General features: G+C 63.9%; 1 protein-coding gene across 1 annotated transcript in view; it reads right to left on the bottom strand.

Annotated features, from left to right (window-relative positions):
- Positions 1 to 791: 791 nt before the first annotated feature.
- The window catches only part of SKI (SKI proto-oncogene), a gene marked incomplete at its 5' end in the record, with an annotated part of 58,073 nt that continues 36,206 nt past the window's right edge, over positions 792 to 22,658 (bottom strand). Inside the window, 6 exons of the mRNA XM_082404395.1 lie at positions 792 to 2,761; positions 3,322 to 3,552; positions 4,131 to 4,432; positions 4,541 to 4,803; positions 5,278 to 5,393; positions 5,472 to 5,591. Coding sequence (XP_082260521.1) covers positions 2,573 to 2,761; positions 3,322 to 3,552; positions 4,131 to 4,432; positions 4,541 to 4,803; positions 5,278 to 5,393; positions 5,472 to 5,591 — 1,221 coding nt within the window. The 3' untranslated portion in view covers positions 792 to 2,572. The remainder of the gene's footprint in view (positions 2,762 to 3,321; positions 3,553 to 4,130; positions 4,433 to 4,540; positions 4,804 to 5,277; positions 5,394 to 5,471; positions 5,592 to 22,658) is intronic.

Raw genomic sequence — 22,658 nt, forward strand, 5'->3', positions numbered from 1 at the left:
GCCGGTGGGCATGTTCTGCCTCAGTTAGAAATAACCCAGAAAACAAGACAGCTACCAGGTAAGAAGAGAGTCCCGGCAAAGGACCCACCACGTACACGTATGATACACGAGTATCAGAGGAAAAAATATTTACATGGTCGCTTTGTACATCGGCGAGTTCTGTACGAAAAGCAGGATATTATGTGAGTTAGCTGCTCCATAGATATGAATGTTATTGCTGTTGTTTTTTCCCTTCGTTAAAAGTCTTCTTTCAGCATAGAAATAATGAGTGATTAAACTGAATACACGATCATTTCGATAATGGGTATTACACAGGGGGAGAGTCAACAGCCTACGGGAGAGTGCCTCTTCAGAAAAGAAACGCAACTGCAGCTGCACGGCAGGAGCCCGAGGACGGGGACGAGGACAAGGGTGGACAGCCCCATGGCCGGCCTCGCCCAGGGGCCACCACCGGCGCTGGCAGGCCAAGGGACCTCGGGGCGGGCCTGAGTCCACCGCCTCACCTCCAGCTCTTCCCGACATCTGGGGACCAAGCCGGACAGTGGCGGCGTAGACCCGATGGCCGAGACGTGCGGGTGACCGGAGGGGACAGAGCGCGGGCGAGGAGGCGCAGCGGCCCCCACTCGCAACTTGGAAAAACGTATCTCCCTCTGGAGCCTAAAAACTCAGAAAGTAAACGGAGCAAAGCAGGTGGCCTCGGGCGGGTCCCGGGGGCCCTGCGATCTCACTACGGATTTTCAGACTTGGCAACAGAGCACAGCCGCACAGAAGCACACTGACACGCTTAACGCTTTGCTCCAACTAAATCATTTACTTTCCCTTGAAGAAATGACCGCAAAAACACAACTCTGGAAAAACAAAGCTAAACACAGCATTCTGAGTGTTGCGTGACACAACCGACCCTCTACACGACACGGTAATAATGCCCATCGGTGGATATACGTATGGCAGAGGTTTTAAATTCCATGCATACAGATTTAATAACTGCAAAGAAAAACAGAAGCAAAAAAATTTAAAAAAAACAAAAAAAAAAACAAAAAACAACAACAACAACCAAACAAACGCTGCATATACACGATGTCCCTTTTGCATTGCACTTTAGAAGGGGGGCCGGCAGCACCCGGCCCCCACCCAGTAAACCAAGGGCAAAACCCCACCGACGATGCCGTCACCCGGTCTCCGCTCCACTCGGCGGTCGCGGCACCACCCCTGGCCACGCTCGCAGCTGCCGGGGTGCTGGAACGGAGTCGGGCAGAGGGTTCTGGTAAGATCTCTCCATGTAAATAAATACCATGATTTTAGGACGGGCAGCCACCTCGTCTACTGGGAAATCATTTTTCAAGCTTGGGCATAAGAAACCTTATACAATTCGCATACAGTTGAGAGTAAACGAGATTATTTGGAATAAATGCAAGTAACTCATTGTGATAGTGGCAGATTCAATAGCTACTGAAGACATATTTTGGGGGTAAAAAGACAAGTCAGGGTCTGCTGTACAAGATGCTGGAAGGCACAGAACTACCCCCCGAAGTTCAGTTTTTGCATTTTCGTTTTCGTGTGATTCCCTTGTTCAACCAAGCACCAGAGGGGTTTCTAAACACTTGAGCACTTAGGATGTGAATGCTCTATAAATCGGTTTGCAGTATTTGAAAGTAAAAACCTCAGTTAACTGGGGAATAAAAAGAGAAGGGAAGATTTTTGACAAAGTGCAGTTCTAAATATACTTTTAAATGAACAAACAAACAAAAAGAAAAAGTGAAATAATGCTGTGTTTTGTTCCAATGCTGCAGCCTCAGTCCCCAAACAGAAGGAGCAACGCTTGCCGAATTGAGAGGGTTGCCTGGTCGAGGGCGCGCGTGTGCCCAGCCAGCGCGGACCCGTCTCCCGTCGCCTCCAAGCACACCTGCGGACACACCTGTGGAAGGCGGGCGGGTAAGGCGGCAGTGTTCCAGCTCATCGTGCCTGCGCGGTGCTCTCCGTGCCCTTCCCGGTGGCAGCACAGGAGACGGGGGTCCTTATGGCTGAAAAAATAGACTCTGGAGAAAAACCCTTTGTGTTGTCACGCGGCCGCGGGCGCGGACGAGCTGCGATGGCTTCGAGGGGCAGGGCGGCTGCCACCCTGGCTCCCTTGCGGGTCCTCGGGTGGCGTCACGTGTGGGTGGGGCTTTTAAAAGTCAGTCATTAAAAAACATGTTGATTTCTTTGAATATCAAGTCTCCTCATGGGTTTTAAATAGCTTATCACAAAAGTGTAAATGTTAGAACGATCCGGCAAGCGGAGGGCCAGCTGCAGCTACCGAGCTGGCCTCGGCTCCGGCCGCAGTTGGGGACCGGCTTGCTCGCTTGACCTTGGCCAGTAGAAAATTTTGCAGTGGATTCCAAAAGTATGTGGTTCCAAACACTTGCTTGGTTCTAGGCACAGTAAGACGTTGTGCTATATGGACCGGGGCTGGGGGGGCGGGGGCGGGGGTGGGGGTGGGGAGCAGCCCCGCCGGCACGGAGCCCCCAGCCCCGCTGCCCGCCCGCCCGCCCGCCCTGCGGCGTCCGCCCCGCACAGCAGGCAGTGGGTCCGGCTAGGGCTCCAGCTCGGCCGTGCTCTCGCCGCCCGTGGCCTCAGAGCGGGGCCGCGGCCACAGCTGCTCCTGCAGCCCCTTCACCACCTTCTCCAGGTGCTCCCGGGCCTCCCGCTCCCGCAGGAGGTCAGCCCGCAGCTGCTCGCGATCGGCCTCCGCGTGCTGCAGCTTCACCTGCAGGTCCTCGATCTGGAAGGGGACGCCCCGCGTCAGCCGGGCCCGCTCCCCACCTGGCCGCCGCCCTGGCCCCGGCCTGACCCTCCGGCCCATCACAGGCTCGCCACACCCGCCGCCCACTGGACCCGGGCTGGTGAGGCCGGCAGGGCCTGGGGGAGCTTCCCGGGCGGCACCAACCCTGCCCGCGGAGACCCTGAGTGGGGGAACTACCCGAGCCCCGAGCGCGGCGGCCTCGCGCCTCTCAGCCTCCTGGGCCCGGCCCGGGCCCCCGAGGCGGCAGTGAGGCCGGAGCAGGGGCTACGTGGACCCCGTCTCCCGACCCCAGGCCAGGCAGGGCGGCCAACTGGGACAGGCTGAGACTTTTAACGGTGCGTGAGAGTGTGGGTGCAGCCCTCCCCCCAGGACAGGAGGTGAGGAGAGCCTGGGGCCAGGACACCCCCGTGGAAGGAGAACCCCAAAGCCCAGCAGGGCCGGGCCGGCCTGCAGGCTCCCCACGCCCAGGGCGGCCCCGCGAGGAGGGGAGGGACCCTGAGACGCCGACGGCGCGCCCGCCCTCCCGGCGGCCCACGTACCTGGGCCGAGTACTTGGCCCGCAGGCGGCCGGCCTCGCAGCCCTTGTCGCACACGCGCGCCTGCCGCGCCTGCTCCAGCTCCCGCTTCAGGCGGAGCCGCGCCTCGTTGGCCTCCTTCATCTTCTTCTCATTCTCAGCCCGGAGCCGCTCGATCTCCTTCCGGAGGCTGCGCTTGGCCTCCGTGGCCTCCCGCAGCTTCTCCTTCTTGGCCACGCGCAGGAACTCCAGCTCCTGGGGCGAGGGCGCCGGCTCAGGGGCGCCCTCACGCCAGGCCTCCCCGGCCCCGGCCCTCCTGTGCCCACTGCGCACAGCCCGAGGGGAGCCCCTGGGGCCGGGGGAGGGGGCTCACCCAGGCATCGCGCCATCTGGGGGCCCCGGGGACCCTATGCGGCCAGATGGAGAGGCGGCGGCCCTTTTCGGGGTCTCACCCCCGGCCCCCAACACGCTCACGGATATGCACGTGGGGAGCCACACCTCCGACCAGAACCAGGAAACCGGTGCGGGTTTCCGAGAGAGTGGTTGAAATGGGGCTCTCGGGGCTGGCAGGGCTGTGCTGCGCTGGGGCCACGTGTCAGACGCTGGCTGAGGTGTGAATGCAGCTGAGCCCTGGGGTGACAGACCCGCCCTCGGCAAGGTGGCGCACAAGGCGACCAGGGGGCCGACGGCACAACCGCAGGGTCTCTAGCCCCCCCCGGGAAAGGAAGCAGTCCCGGGTGGAGTCGCCCGGAACCGGTGCGCGAGGGGCCGGCGGGGCAGCGCCCGCTCCTTCCCCGCACACTCGTGCCCCCGCCGGCCCCCGCCCGCCCCACCTGGTGGAGGCTGCGCTTGGCCTGCAGCGCGGCGCTCAGCTTCTCCTCCTGCTTCACACGCATCTTCACCACCTCATGCAGGAACTTCTCTTTGGCTTCCTTGGTGTCCAGGCCGCCCTCCAGGGCCTGCCGCAGGTGCTCCAGCTCCACCTCCAGCCCGCTGCTCGGGGCGTCGGCGGGGGCCGCGGCATCGGGGGCGCCGGGGGCCGCAGGCAGGGCAAGCAGGCCTGGGGAGCTCAGGTCCTTGGCGGAGCCGGATGAGGTAAAGGACGGGGAGGAGAGCGAGGACAGGGAGGAGGTGACTGCAGAGGCAGACAGACGGAAGCGTGGGTTCGCAGGGCGTCCGCCCCCAGGAAGGGCCGGGCGGGCGCACCCCCCGCACCGAGGGCAGGTTTGCGGGCCGCACTCACACTCCTCTCTTCCCTCCACCTCCACCTCGGCCTCCGAGTCCTTGTCCTCCTCTGGGGCAGGCCCGGGTGCCGGCGTCTCCGGGGCTCCAGGGGTGTCCACCGTCAGCTTCCGCTTCCGAGGCTGGACGCAGCTGGTGATGGGCTCGGGGGCCCGGGAGACGACCGTGGCGCAGGGCGGGCTGCTCACCACCTTGTGCTGGGCTGGTGGTGCTAGGGCCACGTTGGGGGCCACGCCCGTCTCAAAACTCTTGTAGGAGTAAAAGCTGCAGGGGTGCGGCGGGCGTCGGGCCCTCGGCATCTGCCCCCCGCACCCCCTTGCCCCGCCCCTGTACCCCTGCGCCCCTGCACGCCTCCGCACCCCCGCTGCACACCACCCCCCATCGCGACCCCGGCTCCCATGGACCGCGTGAGGACGCGGACACTACAGCCCGGGGCCCTGGGGGAGCTGCAACACGGCGACCGGCCACACCCAACGCAGAGCGCACGGCCAACTCCAGACGCCACTGAAAATCCTAGCTTCCCCCCCGCCCACCCCCCATGCCATCAAAGAACCAGCACTTCTGCAACTGCCTCGACTGGAGGGCTGGGGATCTGACACACAGCCTCCAGACCACATGCCCGTCGAGCTCAGTGATGATTAAAGCGGGAACCTGCTTCCCCGGCTGGTTCGGGGCCCCGCAGCAGGGTCAGGCTGAGCTGGGACGCGGACATGCCCATCACAGCTGGCGGGTACTCACCTGTCTCGAATCAGGGCTGGGAGGTGTGGGGAGAGCTCTTTGTCACTCGCAGAAACCGCAGGGGACCAGGGTCGGAAGGCAGAGAGGCGCTGGCGAGGGTGGATGCAGCCCAGGCTCTGTCGGGAGAGAGGCGCCGTCAGAGGCCGGGCCCCGGGCCGCCCCGCACGCCCGCCCCGCACCGCACAGCACAGCACCTTGCTGGAGGAGCCGGCCAGAGTCCGCAGCCAGCCACACTGCTTGTCCTTCTCGGAGGACGTGGGGTGCTGGGAGGGGGCGTCATCTGCTTTTCTTACGGAGGCCGGGGGCTCGGAGACCTGTGAGCAACACAGAAGTTCCCGTTGGCAGGTTGTGAGGGGTCCCCCGGGGCCCGGCCTCAGACGCAGCGGAGCACGAGGCGTGTCCAGGGACGCGTACACCCTGCCCAACTCGTCACCCAGGGCAGGCCCGGCCCCACAGCAGTGCTGCACCCACGCCCACCGGGCACTGGTGCAGGACAGCAGGAGGGACCCCTGCTCCTACCCTCGGGCCACGGCCGGTCTGGAAGAGGCAGCCCGGCGGGCAGGCTCGCTGGCCGAGTGTAGGGCCCTGTCGGCGCCACCTGGAACTTTCCAGGGGTGCCACGCAGCACCCCCAGAGTTCTGGATTTCACCACATGGAACTAACTTCAGAAACTCCCTGTGGGCCTGGGGCAGCTGCACGGTGGGCTGGCAGGGCAGCCCTGGGCCGTGCCCCCTCCCCGCCTGAAGGAACATTCCCAAAATGAACCGAGTGTGTTCAGCTTGACAAGGAAGCCCCCTCGACTTTCCCAAGTCTTGCTGTCAGGGAAGGAAGCTTGGGACAGCGACCCCGGGCCCAGCAGCCGCGCGTTGTGTCTGCTGGACGCTGTGGTCCAAGTGGCCTCCTGGGCTGGTGTCAAACTGCCCCCCAATCTGCCGGCACCGGAGTCCTGAGGACACAGGGTCCCTCCCCAAGAAAACAGAACAGTCTTTGGAGAAAGGACGGTGCCTCCCACCCCCGGCCGGAGCCTGGGCGTGTCCGGGAGGCCACTGAGGGCGAGGGGCTGGGGGACAGTGCCCATGACCCCCGGGCCTGACCTCAGGAGGGGTGGGGGGGGTGGGGGGGCTCCTTCCGCCCCAGGGGGCACTTGGAGAAAATACTGAACCCCAGAACTGGCCCGAGGGTCAGCAGGGCCATCACCACAGAACTCAAGAGACAAGGGGCAGGCTGGGCCAGGCCCCCCAGGGAGAAGGAGCCAGCACGCGTGGGTGTGCGCGCAGGGGGCCGCCCCCGACCCCGCAGCCAGGCTCCCTAACTCTGCTCCAGGCACCGTGTAGCCCTCGGGCCCCAGACCTGTGGGACTGGACGGCGAGGCTCTGGCCTCGGTCCCCGCACGGGGCAGCTGTCCCAACAGCCTGCCCACCCAGCCCCAGGAGACGGCGCGGGGGTCCCACAGACAGCGGGGACCGTCTGCTCAGACCTGAAAACACTCACTCCGGAAAGAGAGGCCCACTTAGTGCTGCTTTTCAGGGGAAAGGAGTCGCGGTGATGCCTAGACCGGGCGACACCCACAGGGTGGGGTTTCCTGTCTGAGCCCAGTTCTCAAGGGAGACAAGCCACAGCGGCCCCGCCGGCTCCTCCGATTCTGAGAAACCTCAGGGAGCCTCGTGGCGGGTGTCAGTGCGCCGCGCGGCAGGGGCGGCTTCCCACTTGGGAGAAGGGCCGGAGCCTCCTGCCCCCGCCTCACCCCGAGCCCTGGTCCACCCAGGACGCAGGGAGGCAACTTGGGAAGCCGAGCAGCCCGTGAGACTCCCGACCCCGGCGCGCCTGCCGTGAAGCTCAGCCAACCGGTTACAAAAGTGAGGAAGCAGCGGAAGAGGAGCTTGTGGACCGAGGTTGGGCGGGCGCAGGGCTGCCAGGGCCCCGAGGGAGTGTGGCCTCCTCAAAGCCCTGGGAAGGACAGGCCGGCGACAGCAGGCGGTCGGGGACAGAGCTGTGCGCGGCGATGGCCGCCATGTCCCCCGTGTGCGAGGAGGTGAGCCTGTGGCCCCCGGCTCCTGACCCCGCTGGGCGCCTCGAAGCCCAGGACGCTCCCCAGCAGCGGGGCTGGGAGCCCGTGGCCACCTCCCCACACTCGAGGACCCGGGTGGGAGCACGTGCCCCGTGCACACGCCCCAGGGCAGGGGGGTGTGCTGCCTGACGGACAGGCCTGTGGGGACAGCGCCAAGACGTGGGTCCCAGGAGACACCCCGCCGCCACAGGGTGCCGTCACCACGGAGGACAGGACACGCGTCTGCCCGTAGGGCGCTCCCCGCTGTGGGGGTCTGTGCGTCACCCAGGGACCTGTGTACGTCTGCAAGGATTTGGGGGTACAATTTGGGAGTGCTGTCACTCCCGTGACTTTCATGTCCGGCCAGGCCACGAGTGTCAGCCAAGTCAAAGGCACCAAACCGTGGGGTCCGCGGGATATGGGTGGAGTGGGGTCTGGACGGCTGCTGGGACTGTGGCCACCGCCAGAGACCAGCGCAACGGCAGCAGGCAGACCGGGGCGGGGGGGCTTCCAGCGTCCCCCACCTCGTGCTCCCAAGGGCCATACTCAGTGCCTGAGCCCCAAAGGCCCTGCAGGCCAGCCCAGCCAAGCAAACCTGGGGGCTCCTCCCTGCAGGCAGCAGGCCCCGGACCCACCGCGGAGCAGAGCAGCCTGCACCCTGTGCTGAGGCCCAGAGGTGGGGAAGGGGCGGAAGGAGGGTTTTGGGGCCATCGAAGACAAAGCTCACCCTGGGTTTCTGAGTCCCCACCCCCAGCGCTGCACTGAGAGCCCCAGGGTCCGGCAGCACGAGGCCCTGGACGCTGGGCCCTGGCCTGCACATCTGGGGACCTCAGGAGCCCCCGGATGCTGGCAGTCCCCACGCCATGGGCCTGCCCTGCCACGCCACGCTCCATTTCTTATGCCCTACACCTTGGACATCTTAAAAGAGAAAGCGACAACGTACACGAGGCAGGAAAGAAAGGAGAAAGAGCATTCCAGATGCAGCTCGCGGCACCGGGCTGAGGCCTGAGCGCACAGCGTGACGTCTGCACAAACAGAGCGCTGGGGCATCCCATCCTCCATGTTCCCAGCTCTGGGGCGACCCTGGCAGTACAGAAGGGCGGATCCCACTAACCGCAATGCAGGGCCGGGGGCCAGCAGGGCACAGAGCCGCCCAGCGCTAACCTGCACGGGACAGAGCAAGGGAAGCCCAGCAGCAAGGGCAGGACCAGCCCCAAAGGGCCTGGGGCTCGGAGAGGAAGGCTCAGACTCACGGCCTCGAACACAGACACGCGGGCAGGGCTGAGGGAGATGCCGCCTGAACACAGCGCAGCGGGGCTGCCCGGGCTGGGCCCAGCATGGAGCACGTGGGAGGAGTGAGCGCCACCCAGGCGCTGCCCGGCGGGAGCAAGCGGCCACCCAGAGCACCTCCCTGCTCAGGTCCACGACTGCATCCGCGAGCCCCCGTGGGACGTGCGGGTGACAGGGCTCCACCTGCCCAGACGGGCGCCACGCTGCCCTGAGACCCGCCCCCTGCGTGGAGGCAGGCTCTGTCCAGGGCGCACCGGGTTGCCAGGATGTGGGGCCTCCCTGCACCGCCCAGGAGGCACACGCACCTGCTCAGGGCCGCGCACACGCGAAGCTCAGCTGTGCGGGCCGCGCGCTGGCAGCCGCAGGAGAGCAGTAAGCACCCGCCTCCCCGGGGCGGGTTGGTCTGTGTTCTCGCAGCGCAGAGGCGTCCCCTCCGGCCTCGGGGCCTGAGGCCGGGACGCCCGCTGCCCTGGGCGCTCTGCAGGGCTGAGGGCGGCTGGTACCCACACGCCCTCTGGTCCAACAGCGCTGGACGACGCGGCTGGGGGACCAGGTGGGAGCGCCCACCCAGTGAGGCCTGCGCCGCTGGCCAAGGAGCACGGCCTGGACGGAAGACCTGCCCCACGGAGGAACGACACTTGGCTCCCCCAACTCTTTGCTGGGGGCGGGAGTTCTGCCACCTCGGGGACCAGGCCCAGATGAGGGTGCGGCCAGGCACTGTGCTCGGCCAGGAAGCGACACGCACTGTCCAGCCGCCAGACCCTGGTCGTCAACTTGTTAAGAAGAACAACATCAGCCTCGGTGTCACCCCCTGCCCCCCAGGCCCGGGTTGACCCGGCCCAGCCAGCAGCATGGCGCGCCTCCTGCCATCAGATACAGAAAGAGCGCCAGCCTCTCCCGGAGGCAGCGAGCAGCCTCCACAGATCAACCCGAGGGGCCACGTCCCCACCTCTCGGGTGTGAGCACACACCTTCCAGGTGAGCAGGAAGCCCCCCGGGAAGCTCACACAGAGCTGGGGGTGTCCTCCAGATGCATGTGCCCTGCTGTGCAACATACCTGCCCGCACCCCCTATATCATCCCCTCCCCATCACCCTCGCCCGCACCCCTCCATCACCCCGTCCTCCACCTCTTCACCAGGCGGCGGCTAGTGTGCAGAGCTGCCACGCGTGCTGGGAGAGCAGCCAGTCTCAGAGCTGACCTGCAGGCAGCGGCTCGCTCCCCTTTGCCAGCTCACAGTCCGACAGATTCTGCACCAAAGGCCCGGGCAGGCCGTGCTAGGGGCTGGGAGAGCGTCTCACCCACCGTCCGAGGCAGCTCTAACTTCAGGGAAGGGCTCCGGGAAGCGTCGGGAGGACCGGGTGGGCGTGGGGAGAGTGACCGCTGCCGGGTCCCGTGCAGAAGGCAGAGGCCGAGGGGCAAGACCACTGGCCGCCAACCTGCAACACCAACTGCTCCAGGAAGCTGTGACGACGGCCCAGAGCCCGGGGCACCTCCCCCGCGGCCAGTGTGGGTGAAGCGGCAGGATCACCCAAACGCCCAGGCCCCCGCCCAAGGGCCACCGGTCAGGACGGAGGCGTCCGGGGCTGCTGGACCGGCACGGCCACCGTCACGAGCTCATTTTCCACGTGGCGGGAAAGCGGTTCCTTGAAAGGACACAACCCAAACCTCCCCTCTGCTTCTCACGTCCTCACCCGGCTCTCGGGGTGTGGGCGGCCAGGGGCGGCCAGGGGCGGCCCCTCCCGGCTCCCGAAGGCCAAGACTGTTTCTGTGCAGCTTCCCTCCGATAAACTGCTTCCTTAAACCATCTCAGAGAAAACCCGAAGGTGAAGCGTCTGGAGGAACCATGAGGGCTCCAACGGTGTGAGCCTCACCCCCAAGGAACTGCTTAGACGATACCAAAGCACAAGGAACCAAAGGTGAAATAGGAAAGGGGGAATTCAGCAAAATCAGAACATTTGTGCTTCAAAGGACACCATCAAGAAAGTGAGAAGACAACACACAGAACGGAAAAAAACCTTTGCAAATCACCTCTGATAAGGGACCTGGATCCAGAACACACGAGAACTGCAACTCGAGAGAAAAACAACCCAACTCAAGGGCGAAGGCCTTGGATAGGCGTTTCTCCAAAGAAGGCACACACACACAGCCAACAAGCACATGAAGATACTCAGGGTCACTGACCATCAGGGAAACGCACCTCACTCCCATTAGGACGGACGGCTATGGTCACAACCAGAAAGCAAGTGTCAGTGAGGATGCAGGGAAATCGGGAGCCTGTGCGCCGCTGGCAGGGATGTGACCCGGGGCAGCTGCCGGGAAAGCTGCTGTAGAACCACCCCGCGACCCCCAGTAAATGCCCGAGAGGACTAGAAAGAGGGACTCAGACCTGGTACCAGAATCTAGACCAAGTGCACAGAAATATCTGTTACCTCGTACACCTGCACGTGAGTCTACAACCATCTGAAAAAGAAAGTATAATTTAAAAAAACACCATGAGGTGCCCCTTCACACTCACTAGGACGGCTGTAATTGTTGAAAGGATGGATGCTACAAAGCGTCGGTGAGGATGTGGAGAAACCGGAACCCTGTGCGCTGCTGGTGGGGAGGAACAGAGCTACAGTCTCCACGGGACCGTCTACACAACTGCCACACAGTCCAGCAACTCCACTCCTGGGCTTTACTCACGATTACTGAAAACACACCCACAAAAAGATCAGACACGAGTATTCACGGCAGCATTATTCATAATAGCCAAAGAGCGGAAACGTCCCAAGTGTCCATCAGTGGGTGAATGAAAACCCAAAACGTGGTCCCGTCCATCCACACACCGGAGCATCGCTCGGCCTTGATGAGGAGCGAGGCACAGACACGCGACACGGTGGAGCCGTGAGAACACGGCGCCCAGTGAGAGGAGCAGACACGAGAGGCCACACGGTCCCATTCCCGTGAAACGTCCAGAACAGGAAATTCCGCAGACAGGAAGTGCATCTCGGTGGGTGCTGGATGATGGGGGGCCTACGGAGTACGGGTTTCTTTCAGGGTGATGGAAATGTTCTAAAAGTAGACAATGGTGATGGGTGGCATATACTAAAAATCACTGGATCATATCTTAGAAAGGGTGCATTTTATGGCATGTGAATTACATCTCAATAAAGCTATTACTAAAACTATCTATTAGAAAAATAAGATGAACTGTGGGTTGAAAAGCCAAACCCCTGAGGATCGAGGGCTCCTGACTGAGCAGCCCGGGGAGCCGCTCAAGGCCCATGGCACCGAGACGGCGTCAGAGGTCAGGCAAGGTCCCGGCGGGGCTGGCATCCACTGGGCACCTGGCCGGGCAGCCAGGGCACGTCCAGAGTGACAATGTGGCCCTGGCCAGGGTTCCATGGCCGGTGGGTGTGGGGCTGCACACAAACGCAGAGGCTCGGCACGGAGGGCGGCCCCGAGGTCCTGAGGCCCACCCCGGCCCCCGCCTCCCAAACCCTGTGGCCCGGCGTCCTGGCAGTGGGCGCCCCGGAAGCCCCGCCCCGGCTGGCTCTCTCAAGCCTGGTGCCACTTCACAGGTAGGGTCAGAGGGCGCTGCTCAGGCCGCCGCCTCACAGAGCAGGGAGCAGGAGAACCTTCAGCGCGTTGGCCGGCATCCACCGGCTCCCCCCACCAGCACCCGCCCTCTGGCCCTCCCCGCTCTGTGCCCCGACCCTCAGCAGCTGAAGGCCCAGGTCCCCTGCCAAGACATGGGCACGTGGGCACGCCCGGGGTCGGCACCCAGGGGCAGCACCCTCTGGGGGATCAACTCGGCATCCCCTGTGACGCCATCAGCATCTTATGAGCCACTCGGAAGACAAAGCAGGCCCCAGCGGCCCCCAACCTCAGGGACCTTCCACCCACAAGAATGAGCCTGCACCCCCCAGACTGAGGCCTCAGAGCCAGCAGGGCCTCAGAAAAGTAGTGAGAGACGTTCTTACAAATGTACAAATCGGCAAAAACGTGTCTAAGGAGCATTTTTTTTAAAGTTACAGACGTCATATGAAAACCACTTAAAAAAAAACAACAACATAGCAATCTTATAAAAATAAGAAAGAAAAAAATTTTAGGAATCTTAATACGACACATCTATTTCTAACTGAACCTTAACATGGAATTCCACTCCTAACTGATATTGCTGAGTTAGAAAGTCACTGCTGGTCTGGAGCTGAGGCAGGACTGAGGGTCTGTCACCCGGATTCTAGGTGATGAACAAGACACACACTGGAAGCATTCCTGGGATTTCCAAGCCCCAGGACAGGACCCAGGGGGATCTGTCCCCCAGAGCAGGGACAGGTGAGTGTAAGTGACCGCAGCCGGGCGGGGGCTCGAGGCGGGGGTCCAGGGAGGGCACGGGCGTGGGGCAGGGAGCCTGGGGTCTCCCCGTGACCCTCAGAGAGCCCCACGGTCCAGCTGCTCCTTTTGCGATCTTCCTGTCATTTGGCGGATCAGCAGAAAAACAGCCAGGACCACAAACGGAGACGAAAAGTTCCTGCTGGGCAGCATCGGGCCTTCACAGCAGCCCGCCGCCCCCCCTCCGACCCCCGCTGGAGCCGTCACAGCCGTCAGGCTGGGACCCCCGGAGATCGGCGGGGGCAGCCGCCACCAGCCCCGCTTCTCGGCCCCGGAACCCCCGTCCGCACACTCTGACACCGGAGAAGACAAGCGAGCGTCCCCTCGGCATGGCGCTGAGCCCAGGAGGAAACGCCCACGTCACGTGCTGGCCCAGGAGGCCCACCACGCAGGGGAAAGCCCCTCAGGAACCCATAACCATGGACCTGCACGGACCCCTAAGAGGGGCAGACGCCCACAGACCCTACACGCAAGGAGCATAGGGTGGAAACACCCAGAGAGACCCAGCCGGAGCGGAGCAGACACAGAGGGAAGCTGTGCGTGTGGGTGGGCACCAGCGCCGGGCAGGCACGTGGCACCCCGCAGAGCGGCCCCGCTCTGCTGGACTCTCCCGCCCGGGGTGAACCCGGTGCCCACGGGGGCCGGAGCAGCCCCGCTCCTACAGCCACGTGGACCCACCGCCAAGACCGGGGCCAGCCCTGCTGGGCCCCTGAACCCCTGCCCGGGGTGGGCGCAGCAAGGAATTGCAGGCTCCTTCCTGCAGGGATGCCCGCCTCACCTCAGAGGGAGGCCGCAGAGGAGAGAGAGTGGCTCCCCCGGGCAAGGGTGGGGCTCCGGGCCACCGCGTCCCACCTAGGCTTTGTGACAAAGTCCTGCCAACACCACCCACGTCTCCTACAGCGTAGCTCTCAGCCCCCATGCTTGGGACCACTACCTCTAAATCAGCCCAAGGGCTACGTCACGGATGGTCCTGCAGATTTTACAGTTCTAGAAACTGCAGAGCTATTTTTGTAAGTACCATTAATATTTTCCACGTGATAATTCATGTTTCATATTATGCTTAAATTAACCTATTTTCTGATTATTGTGGTACAGAGGAAGCAGACTAAATTTGCAAGACAACCCCAAACCCCAAAATGAAGTGAAAATAGCAGTTTTACAGATTTGCTTTGATTTTTTTTAAACTTAAGTGGGTCATCTTTTCTGTTACTTCCACACCGTCGATGAGAAGAATAAGTTAAAACTTTTCTAGGGAAACAGTCACTGCCCCTCCCCCGAGAACCAGACCTCAGCGGCTCTCTGCTGAGGGGTCCACATTCCCTCCGCAAGGAGGAACCTTTGGCCTGGCTCCCAGAGGGAGGTCCTCCCACCCCCCACCATCCCTCCTGCGGAGGAGACTGCGGGGAGGGGACAGGAGGGGCGGGGCTCCGGGAAGGGGTGTCCCTGAAGACCCTGGACATCAGCCCCGACACTGGGAGGCCTCCGGTGGCCTTAGTCCCCGCCACGTCGCGGACCCGCCACCAGCCCTGCTGCACAAGGCCTCCCACACCCGTCTCCCCACACCCCTGCAAAACCTCCCTTTTAGCATCAGAAAATCAGGGGAAGTCCCCCGCGGGACCAGGCGGGGTGGAACGGAACCTTTTCTTTTCCTTAGCAGTCACTGGAAAGTAACTGTTAAAAGGACTTTAAAAAAAAAAAAAACCCAAACACCAGAACCCGGAGAACAATGAAGCTGTCCTGGGGCTCATTTTACTCTTAGGACGATGTCCTCGAGGGGTGGTGAGGAACAGCGCCTTTCCCAGCGCCCTGACCGGCCAGTGTGGGGGCGGGGGGCCACAGTGGTCGTCAGGCCTCTGGCCCTTGGGCAGAGAGGGAGGAGGACCAACAGGCCTCTCCATCCAGAATGAGAGAGAAAACCAGCAGGCAACACAGGACGCTGGGGCCGCCCTTCTGGAGGGTGACTAAGAACCAGCCTGAGGGGAAGAGGACAGTTTATAGGACAGCAAGAGGGGCGAGGCTGGACACCCCCATGCCCCACGCGGCCCTCACCCCACCAAGGCCCCTCGGGAAGGTCGGCCTCCCCCTTGACCCCCAACAAGCCTCTGACGCAGGAACCACCAGGACGCACGGGCGCTGTCCCCAGATAAGGGCCCCGATGGAGCAGCGGGCACTCTGCCGGGTCCCCAGCCTCCCCGCCGCCCCTCCCCTCTCCCGTCCTGCCCCCCAGCCCACGTCCGTGCCAGATGCCAGCCTGTCCCCGGCCCCTCTGCTCACACCCACATCTGCCGCCAGGGGCTCCGTGGGCGCCTCACCACACCCATGGCGTGTCTCTAGCCGCCCCTGGGGACACAGCCCCCGTGCCCTGCGGGCCCCAGGCCCCCTCCACCTCCGCTAACCGGCCTCCTCCTCCGAGCTGCACGCCCTGCCGGGTGGGGGCCAGGGCCACCCCCCGCTGCTTAAACTTCCGGGGCACCCCCGCACGCTCCCGACTCACAGCTGACACCTGCCGCGCTCGGACCAGGACAAGGTCGGGGCACGCGCGGTGGGCGGGCATGTAGGGGCGTGTAGCCTGCGTACAAACGTACCACCACACTCTCGCGTGTAATCTTCGCCTGCTCCAGGTGAGAGCCTCAGAGAGAAGCCCGGGCCCGGGGCAGCTGGGAGTCAGCGGGGACCTGGCAGGCCTTTCACTGAGCAGAGCCCTAAACCTGGCAGGCTGGTGGGGTGGCTCCCGGGTGGCCCTGGGACAGGCCCTGGGGAGAAAGCCCCCAACCCCGACGGGTCACATCAGTCACGACACCGACGCGGACGCTGGCTGGGGGCGCTGAGCCAGGATCAGAGGCTGCCGGCACATAGCAGCCTCCCACGTCCTTCCAGTAAAGGGCCTTCCGCTCCTCCAAACGCCGACATGACGCCAGACGAGGGTCTCCTGAGGCCTCGGGACCCTAGGCCTCGGCTGAGAGCGGAGCACCCGGGGGCCCAGGGAGGCTGAGGCCTCGGGCTGCTCAGCGTCCCACCCTGGAGGACACACGATCGGAGGCAGAAGCGGGAACGTGTCCCCAGACTTGGCTTCGCCATCTCACCCGCCCCCCGCTCCTGCGGGAGGAGCCGCCGCGGGGTCTGGGGCTGGGAGCCTGGGGCTGGGAGCCGGAGCCTGCAGGTCTCCGTGCACAGAAAGCCTGCTCTTCCTCCAACCCCGCTTCCCATGCGCCAGGCCCTGCCACGAGCTACGCATCACAACTGGCCTGTGCGGGAGCCTCGGGAAGGTGGATGCGTGAGCCAGGACCGAAGGAGGACCAGGAACCTGGGGGCCGGGCTCCTGGAGGGGGTGATACAGGTGCTGGGGGCTGGTCAGTTTTGTGGAGGGACTCGGAGGACCAGGAGCTCCACGCCCAGAAGAAAGGCCCGGATCCCGGCCACCATCGGTGTCCCGAGGGCACTGCCACGACCCCCACAGGTCAACTACACCCCAACCTCAGAGCTTACTGACACACAGACACGACTCCAGAAAAGAAGCCCAGCCCCAGGCGAGGGCACGTGATGGACACCCGAGCGCCCCCAAGCCGTGCGTCCTGAGAGGCAGGATGGGGGGCTTCCAAAGAGGCAGCCGGAGGGAGACGAGGAATCTCTGCTCTCAAGCGACCCCTCCCCCTGGCTGGCACCCAGCTCCCTGGGCCCCGGGAGGCCCTCGGAAGACGAGGTCCACTGCCCACACGCCCCATCCCACTTAGGGGAGCCCCGCGCTCCGTCCACGGGAGCAGACCCTCCCAGCAGCCCACCTCGCGGGGGGCCACAGAGCCTGAACCGTCCTCGGGGGTAGAGGCCACTCACGACGTTCTCGGGGTCCAAACTGCCCGTGTCAGGAGCTCCCCGTTTCTCTCCACATCAGGATTTTTCCTGTCCAGGGAACACTGTCCCCGTCTTCAGAATCTAAGTAAAAATATCCCCAAGATGTGCCCACCCAAAGGGGACAGGCGGCCAATCTCTGCACAGAATGGGGGTCTCCCGGCCCTCCAGAGCCTGACACCAACTCCCACACACCCCCAGGAGCAGGAGGAGGGCCGGGAAGGGGGTCCCAGGAGGCCCCTCCCACGAGGGCTTTTTAACCTGAAGGTAAGACACCAGGGCTGGCTTTGCGGGCACACGACGGCGCACTGGGGTCAACGCTCTGCTGGGGTCACCTCTTCACCTTTGATCAAATGTTATTTTGTAAATGAAATCCAACGGGACAGGGGTGTGTGCAGAGCCAGAGAGACGGCGCGTGACCCCAAGGGGCCAGGGCTTCCCTTCAGACAGAGGGGGCCATCCACCTCCCACCCCAGCCCAGGAGGCCGTCCTGGCCTCTCGGTACCCACGCTAGAGTCAGAGACGCGGCCAGAACGGGAGCTGGGGACCCGGGTGCTCGTCCCTCCCGCCCTCCACACCTCAGAGGGAGGCAGAGGCAGCTGGGGGGGCAGCAGAGTCAGCCAGACAAGGACGAAACACACACGCAGGCTGCAGCGACCCTGCACACACCTCAGACGCTCTCACCTTTGCATTTAACAGTGGCATCACACGACGGGAGGAGGAATGCTAAAACTCAGGGTGATAGCTTAAATTTTTAATTTTTAATTTTTTCTTTATTCGAAATGGTATTAAATAACGATAAAACCCCCACGACAAGTTGAAAGACCTCAAAAGAGAGATGAAGTGTAGGCATTTCAGGCCCTTTCCTCCTGCTTCCCAGACAAAAGCCGGGTTACGCAGCCAGCCCAGACCCTCAACGCGCACGGTCACCGTGGACCCGCAAAGTGCCCAGCTGCACAGGCTCAGCAGCGGCCACTCGCCATCCTGGGGGATGCAGAGCAAAGGGCTGCCCATAGAAGCCAACTCTGCGGTCCAGTGTCACCCACGTGGAGCCCCAGGGCGCGTGTGAGCACCACCCGGAGCTGAGCCTCGGCTCACGCCAGAGCGAGGGAACTTGGAAACAAACCACTCTCTGACCTGTTAACGATAAGATCCTCCAAAAGAAGACTTTTAAGCCCATTTGTCAACACCTCCCAAGTGCACACAGAGGGCTGGTGATGGCGGGGAAGATAGAAATTCACTGGGGAGGCTGCTGTGAGCTGCCGCCCAGCTCCCCACAGCTCCGCGAAAACCACCAGGCATCTGAACCAGAGCTCAGTGCAGCACACAGGCTGCCCACTGGGGTCCAAACACACTTCAGAGCCAAAGGGTTTTCTGTGCTCCCAATTCTAATTACAGAAAAAAGTCACTTTTTATCGTTGGGGGTGCATCTGTCCAGGAAAGCACACACGTGGGTCCCTAAACTCCCCTGTCCATACCAGCCACTGACGGGGATGTGACGGGGATGGAGCCACAGGACCGTGCGTGGAGCGCTCACCCCGCCCTCCAGCCACGGGGGCCACAGCAGAACCCCGGGTGGGTGCGATCTGGTGGGCAGGTGACCCAGAGGAGGGCGGCCGAAAGCCCATCTGCCCCCAGCTCTCCTGGAGATGCAGGCCTCCTGGGAGGGAAGGGAAGGGAGCCCGACCCAGGGCAATCTCACAGCGGCATTGGCATCGGCTCCGGTCAGCTGGAGACCCTGGGTTCCCCTGGAGGGGCTCTCAGGAGGGGCGCAGCAGCAGGGGGAGGCAGCCTGGCCCCTCACCCAGACCTGCAAGCAGCCTCGAAAAAAATCAGGGTGACCCGGGGCCAAAAGGAGGCTGCGGCGAGCCAGGCGTGGGCGGCAGGACCAGCGGGCGGCGCAGGCACAAGGAAAGACACACCGGACCTGGCCACCACCGCTGCGGCACCGCCGGGCCAGACCCCGTGCAGCCTCCTCCGCCAGCAGGCAGGGTCCCAGGGGAGCTGCCCTCCACTCCTCAGCAACCTAAAGGTCCCCCCCAGAGGCAAGTCCCCCTCCCCCGGGCACTGCACGTGCCGACAGCCGACAAGGCCGAGCCCGGCTCTTGCAGGCACCCCGGCCTCAGCGGGCAGCTGGAGGGACGGCACTTTCGCCTGCTTCCCCGCCAGGAAGTAGCCCCGGCCGGCCCCGCCCACACCCCGCCCATGCCGCCGGTCTGTTTGGCTTCCTCAGCGCCTGCACCTCCTCCCTCCCCTTCCCCTCCCCCTCCCGGCAGCCGCCCTGCTTGTTTCCTCGCCATAGAAACCGACACAACACTGAGCCCAGCGCTCGAGTCGAGCCGGCGCGGGTGGACGGTGGCGCTGCCCGGCCGCGGGGCTGCTCAGAGCTGGCGCGGTGGCCGCCTCTGCTTCCAGGCTGCTTCCAGGCTGAGGCACCGAGGCCGGCAAGGGGCCAGCGAAGTCACCGCTGGTGTGTCCCTGGTGAGTCCCCGAGCCCAGGCTGAAAGACAGCTGCTCATGGGTCCCGAAGACATGACCCTGGAGACACAGAGGCGAGAATCCACGGCCCTGTCGCCAACACCGACCAGGGCACAAGAAGGCAGGGCCACCAGAGTGGGTCCCTAGTAAAATGCAGAACACATGGCATGAAGCTCACTGCGTCACCTTCACACTTGGATGAGGGTCTCCAAGGGGGCCCAGCCCCTCCCGTCTGAGGTTCATCTCTGCCAGTGGGGTGGGCTGGGGTGGGGAGGGGGACAAGGGTGACCAGCACCGGGGAGGAGGCTCTGTGGGCCACACCGGGCCCAGGAGAGCCAGGACGCAGGCAACAGGGGCCTGAAGAATCCACACCTGTTTTTCATCTGAAAAATGGGGCGACGCAGGCTCTGCTACCTCAGAACAGAGAACATGGCGTTTCTCGAATCTCTAGCCCTAACACGTCTCGCCTACGGCAGGAACCACGCCGGTCACATGACAGCCCCGTAGCTGCAGAACCCCCACCACTGCTGCGCCAGGCAATGGGCCCTGAGACCCCTGAAGCTCCCCTCCTGCGGAGTATCCCAAGACACCCCCCCCCCCAGCAAGACGCAGGTGGAGGCAGGGCCTGGCAGGGGCAGGAGGCCGGGGGCCCAGGCACCAAGGCTCTCCCAGTGCGGCCAGGCCAGAGTCTGGGTGACATGGCTGCACCAGGGGACCCGGCCCAGGACCTGACCCCACCCCCGCCCCGGCCCACACCAGCCCTGCATCGTCCCCTCGCTGACAGGCGCCCCGCCGGGCCCCTTCTCTCACTGCACAAAGCCAAGGACCCCACGGGGAAGGGAGGGGTGTCCCGGCAGCCCTGGTGGGGAGCAGAGACGGGGCTCCCTGTGCCTTCTCCTGGGGGGAGGGGCAGCAGCCCTTCGCAGGCCCTGCCATCAAGGGCGGCGGAGGGCTGGGGCCACCATTAGAATCAGCGGCCGGCCCCTCGCCCCAGGTCTGGGCCTGCTCTGCTCACTGTGGCCAAGGCCACAGCAGGGACCAGAGCCCACGGCCCACCCCCCGCTATCTCTGACCCTCACTGACCCTAAGACCTGAGTTCACATGATCTAATTAGGAAGACTGGGGCCTCCTGTTTCATTTTTTAATACCCACACTATAGCCTGTGTTTGCTGCTGTTTTTTAGGCCAGGTGTACATTCTTAAAAGGTGCACATGTGAGGTGTCAGGTGACACGGCCTTCTCTCTGCAGGCGAGGAAGGCGAGGAGACCGGGCACCATGTCGGGGTTGTTCAGGGGTTCAATCTCGTGCGGTTACAGCAGGCCGGGCTCTGGCAGTGACATCGGGAACACCAGGCCCTCCCTCTGCGATGGTGACCCAGGCGGCCTCCTGGAGAAGGGGCCGCCGTCTGCCCACACAGGAACGGGTTCCACCCCAATGGCTAACGTGTCTCCTAAACGCTAATGACACAGACGGCGGGAGAGGCGGTGTCACCACTGATTTTTGAAAGATCCCACTTGAAACAGCTAAAGAAGAAACACCTCACTTCCCTCAAGGAGCCCGCTGACCTCCGGCCTCGGTCTCCCCCTGGCAGGGCGTGCACATGGGGCCAAAGCGAGGCAGACAGCACCCCTCTGTCTGCAGGGCTGGGGCGCGGGGTGGCCTTGGCCAGGGACAGCTTTCCGCGCCCGTGCCCCTCCCCCAGCCCCCTGCACTTGCAGCTGGAGCAGTCCTTAGAGGGAAGGAGGCATTTCCTGTGCCCCCCCCCAATTTCCCGACATTCTTGGCAAGCCCAGAGGAGAGGAGGTGACAAGGACGGGAAGGGGGCTTGGAAGTGGGGGGTGGGAGGATGCGGCGCCCAGAGAAGGCCGGAGGGGCAGGAAGGGGCTCTCCGTCAGGGTATCCCCCGTGGGGTGTCCGCCAGGCCCGCAGCACCCGCAGAGAGGCGGGGGGCAGGGACTCGGGCCTTCAGGACACGGAAATGCCAGGCGGCCGGGAGTTGGGATGACTGTCCAGTCCTTGGCCACTAAGCCCCAGTAGTGCTCTGCGGCCCCACCTGGCATTCGGCCGCCCCCGCTGGACTGGGAGGGAAAGCCCTGCACTGCTCACCAGCGCAGCCTGGGGCCTCCAGACACCAGGTCCGTGACAACCAGGCCAGAAACACCAGCGCTGCGTGCGGGCCCAGAGCAACCGGAGCCCAGGAGCCCAGGAGCCCAGGAGCCTAGGAGACCAGAAGACGGGGCGGCCGCTCCTCCCACAGGCTGTGGAAACGCCCTCCCCGCACGCCCAGCAGGACAGGAGGTCGGAGTCTAAGCCTGCAGTCAAGGGCTAAGGGAGGGACCTGGTTGGTGGAGCCATGCCCCCGGGGCCAAGTCACAAGGACCAGGGCGGGGTCACCCCGGGGTCCACACACGCCATGCAGCCCTGTGGGTGCACGGAAGCCCGGGGGATCCACGGCCATCCCAAGGCCCTGGGGGTCTCGGGGACACAGGGTGTCTGAGCTCCCTGGGGGTCGAGGCGATTGCTGGGACGGAGACCCTGGGCCCGCAGCCCCACGTGCCGGAGCTCTGGAGTCCGGCCAGCACTGGCCCTCCAGCAGGTGGTCTCTTCCTCCTGCAGGGTTAAGGACGCTTCGGACCGTAACAAGAAAGCCCAGACGCTCGGGGTCGCCACCCAAGGCCAGGACTGATCTCCACAGACGCCCTGGGGCTCAGCGGCGCTCCTGCCCTCCTGCCCACCCCTGGCAGCAGGCACAGGAAAGGGTAAAGCCCTGCAGGTCTGCGTGGGACCCCGGCTGCGCACCTATCAGAAACGAGAACGCCACAGTGGTTGGCTGACAGCCCGGACCTCAGGGCCGCGTGCCCGCTAACCGCGCACGGCCCCGACAGACACCCCGTTTATATTCGAAGCAGCCTCGGAGCAGCCCCATCTCCCCCCAACACGCCAGGACCCACGGAGAGGCCTCTGTCTTCACAACAGGAAGGTCAGGCCCCTGCTCTGAGGGGCTGAGGGAGAGGGACACGTGAGGACCACGTGATTCTGCCTGGGGAGTGACCAGGTGGGGACTTCTCCACTGGGAGTCGTCTTCAAAGCAAGTTTAGGAATCTGCATGTTGCAAGAATGGCCCCAGAAAAGCCGCTAGTCTGGCCCCGGGGCCCATCTTAGCTGCTGCCCCGCATGGCCTCCCAGCAAGGACAGAGGAGGTGAGGCTGGGGCCAGGCCTGAGGCCACGTGGCCAGACCTGCAGCCAGCACGCCCTGCTCAGCTGAAAGGACTCCCTGCAATGACACGAACCCACGTGACTCCATCCGGCCCAGGGTGCCGGCCTCTCCTGTGCGTGGATGT

This window comes from Balaenoptera borealis (genome assembly GCF_965194805.1).
Source record: "Balaenoptera borealis genome assembly, chromosome: 1".
In the NCBI taxonomy this organism is placed as follows: Eukaryota; Metazoa; Chordata; class Mammalia; order Artiodactyla; family Balaenopteridae; genus Balaenoptera; species Balaenoptera borealis.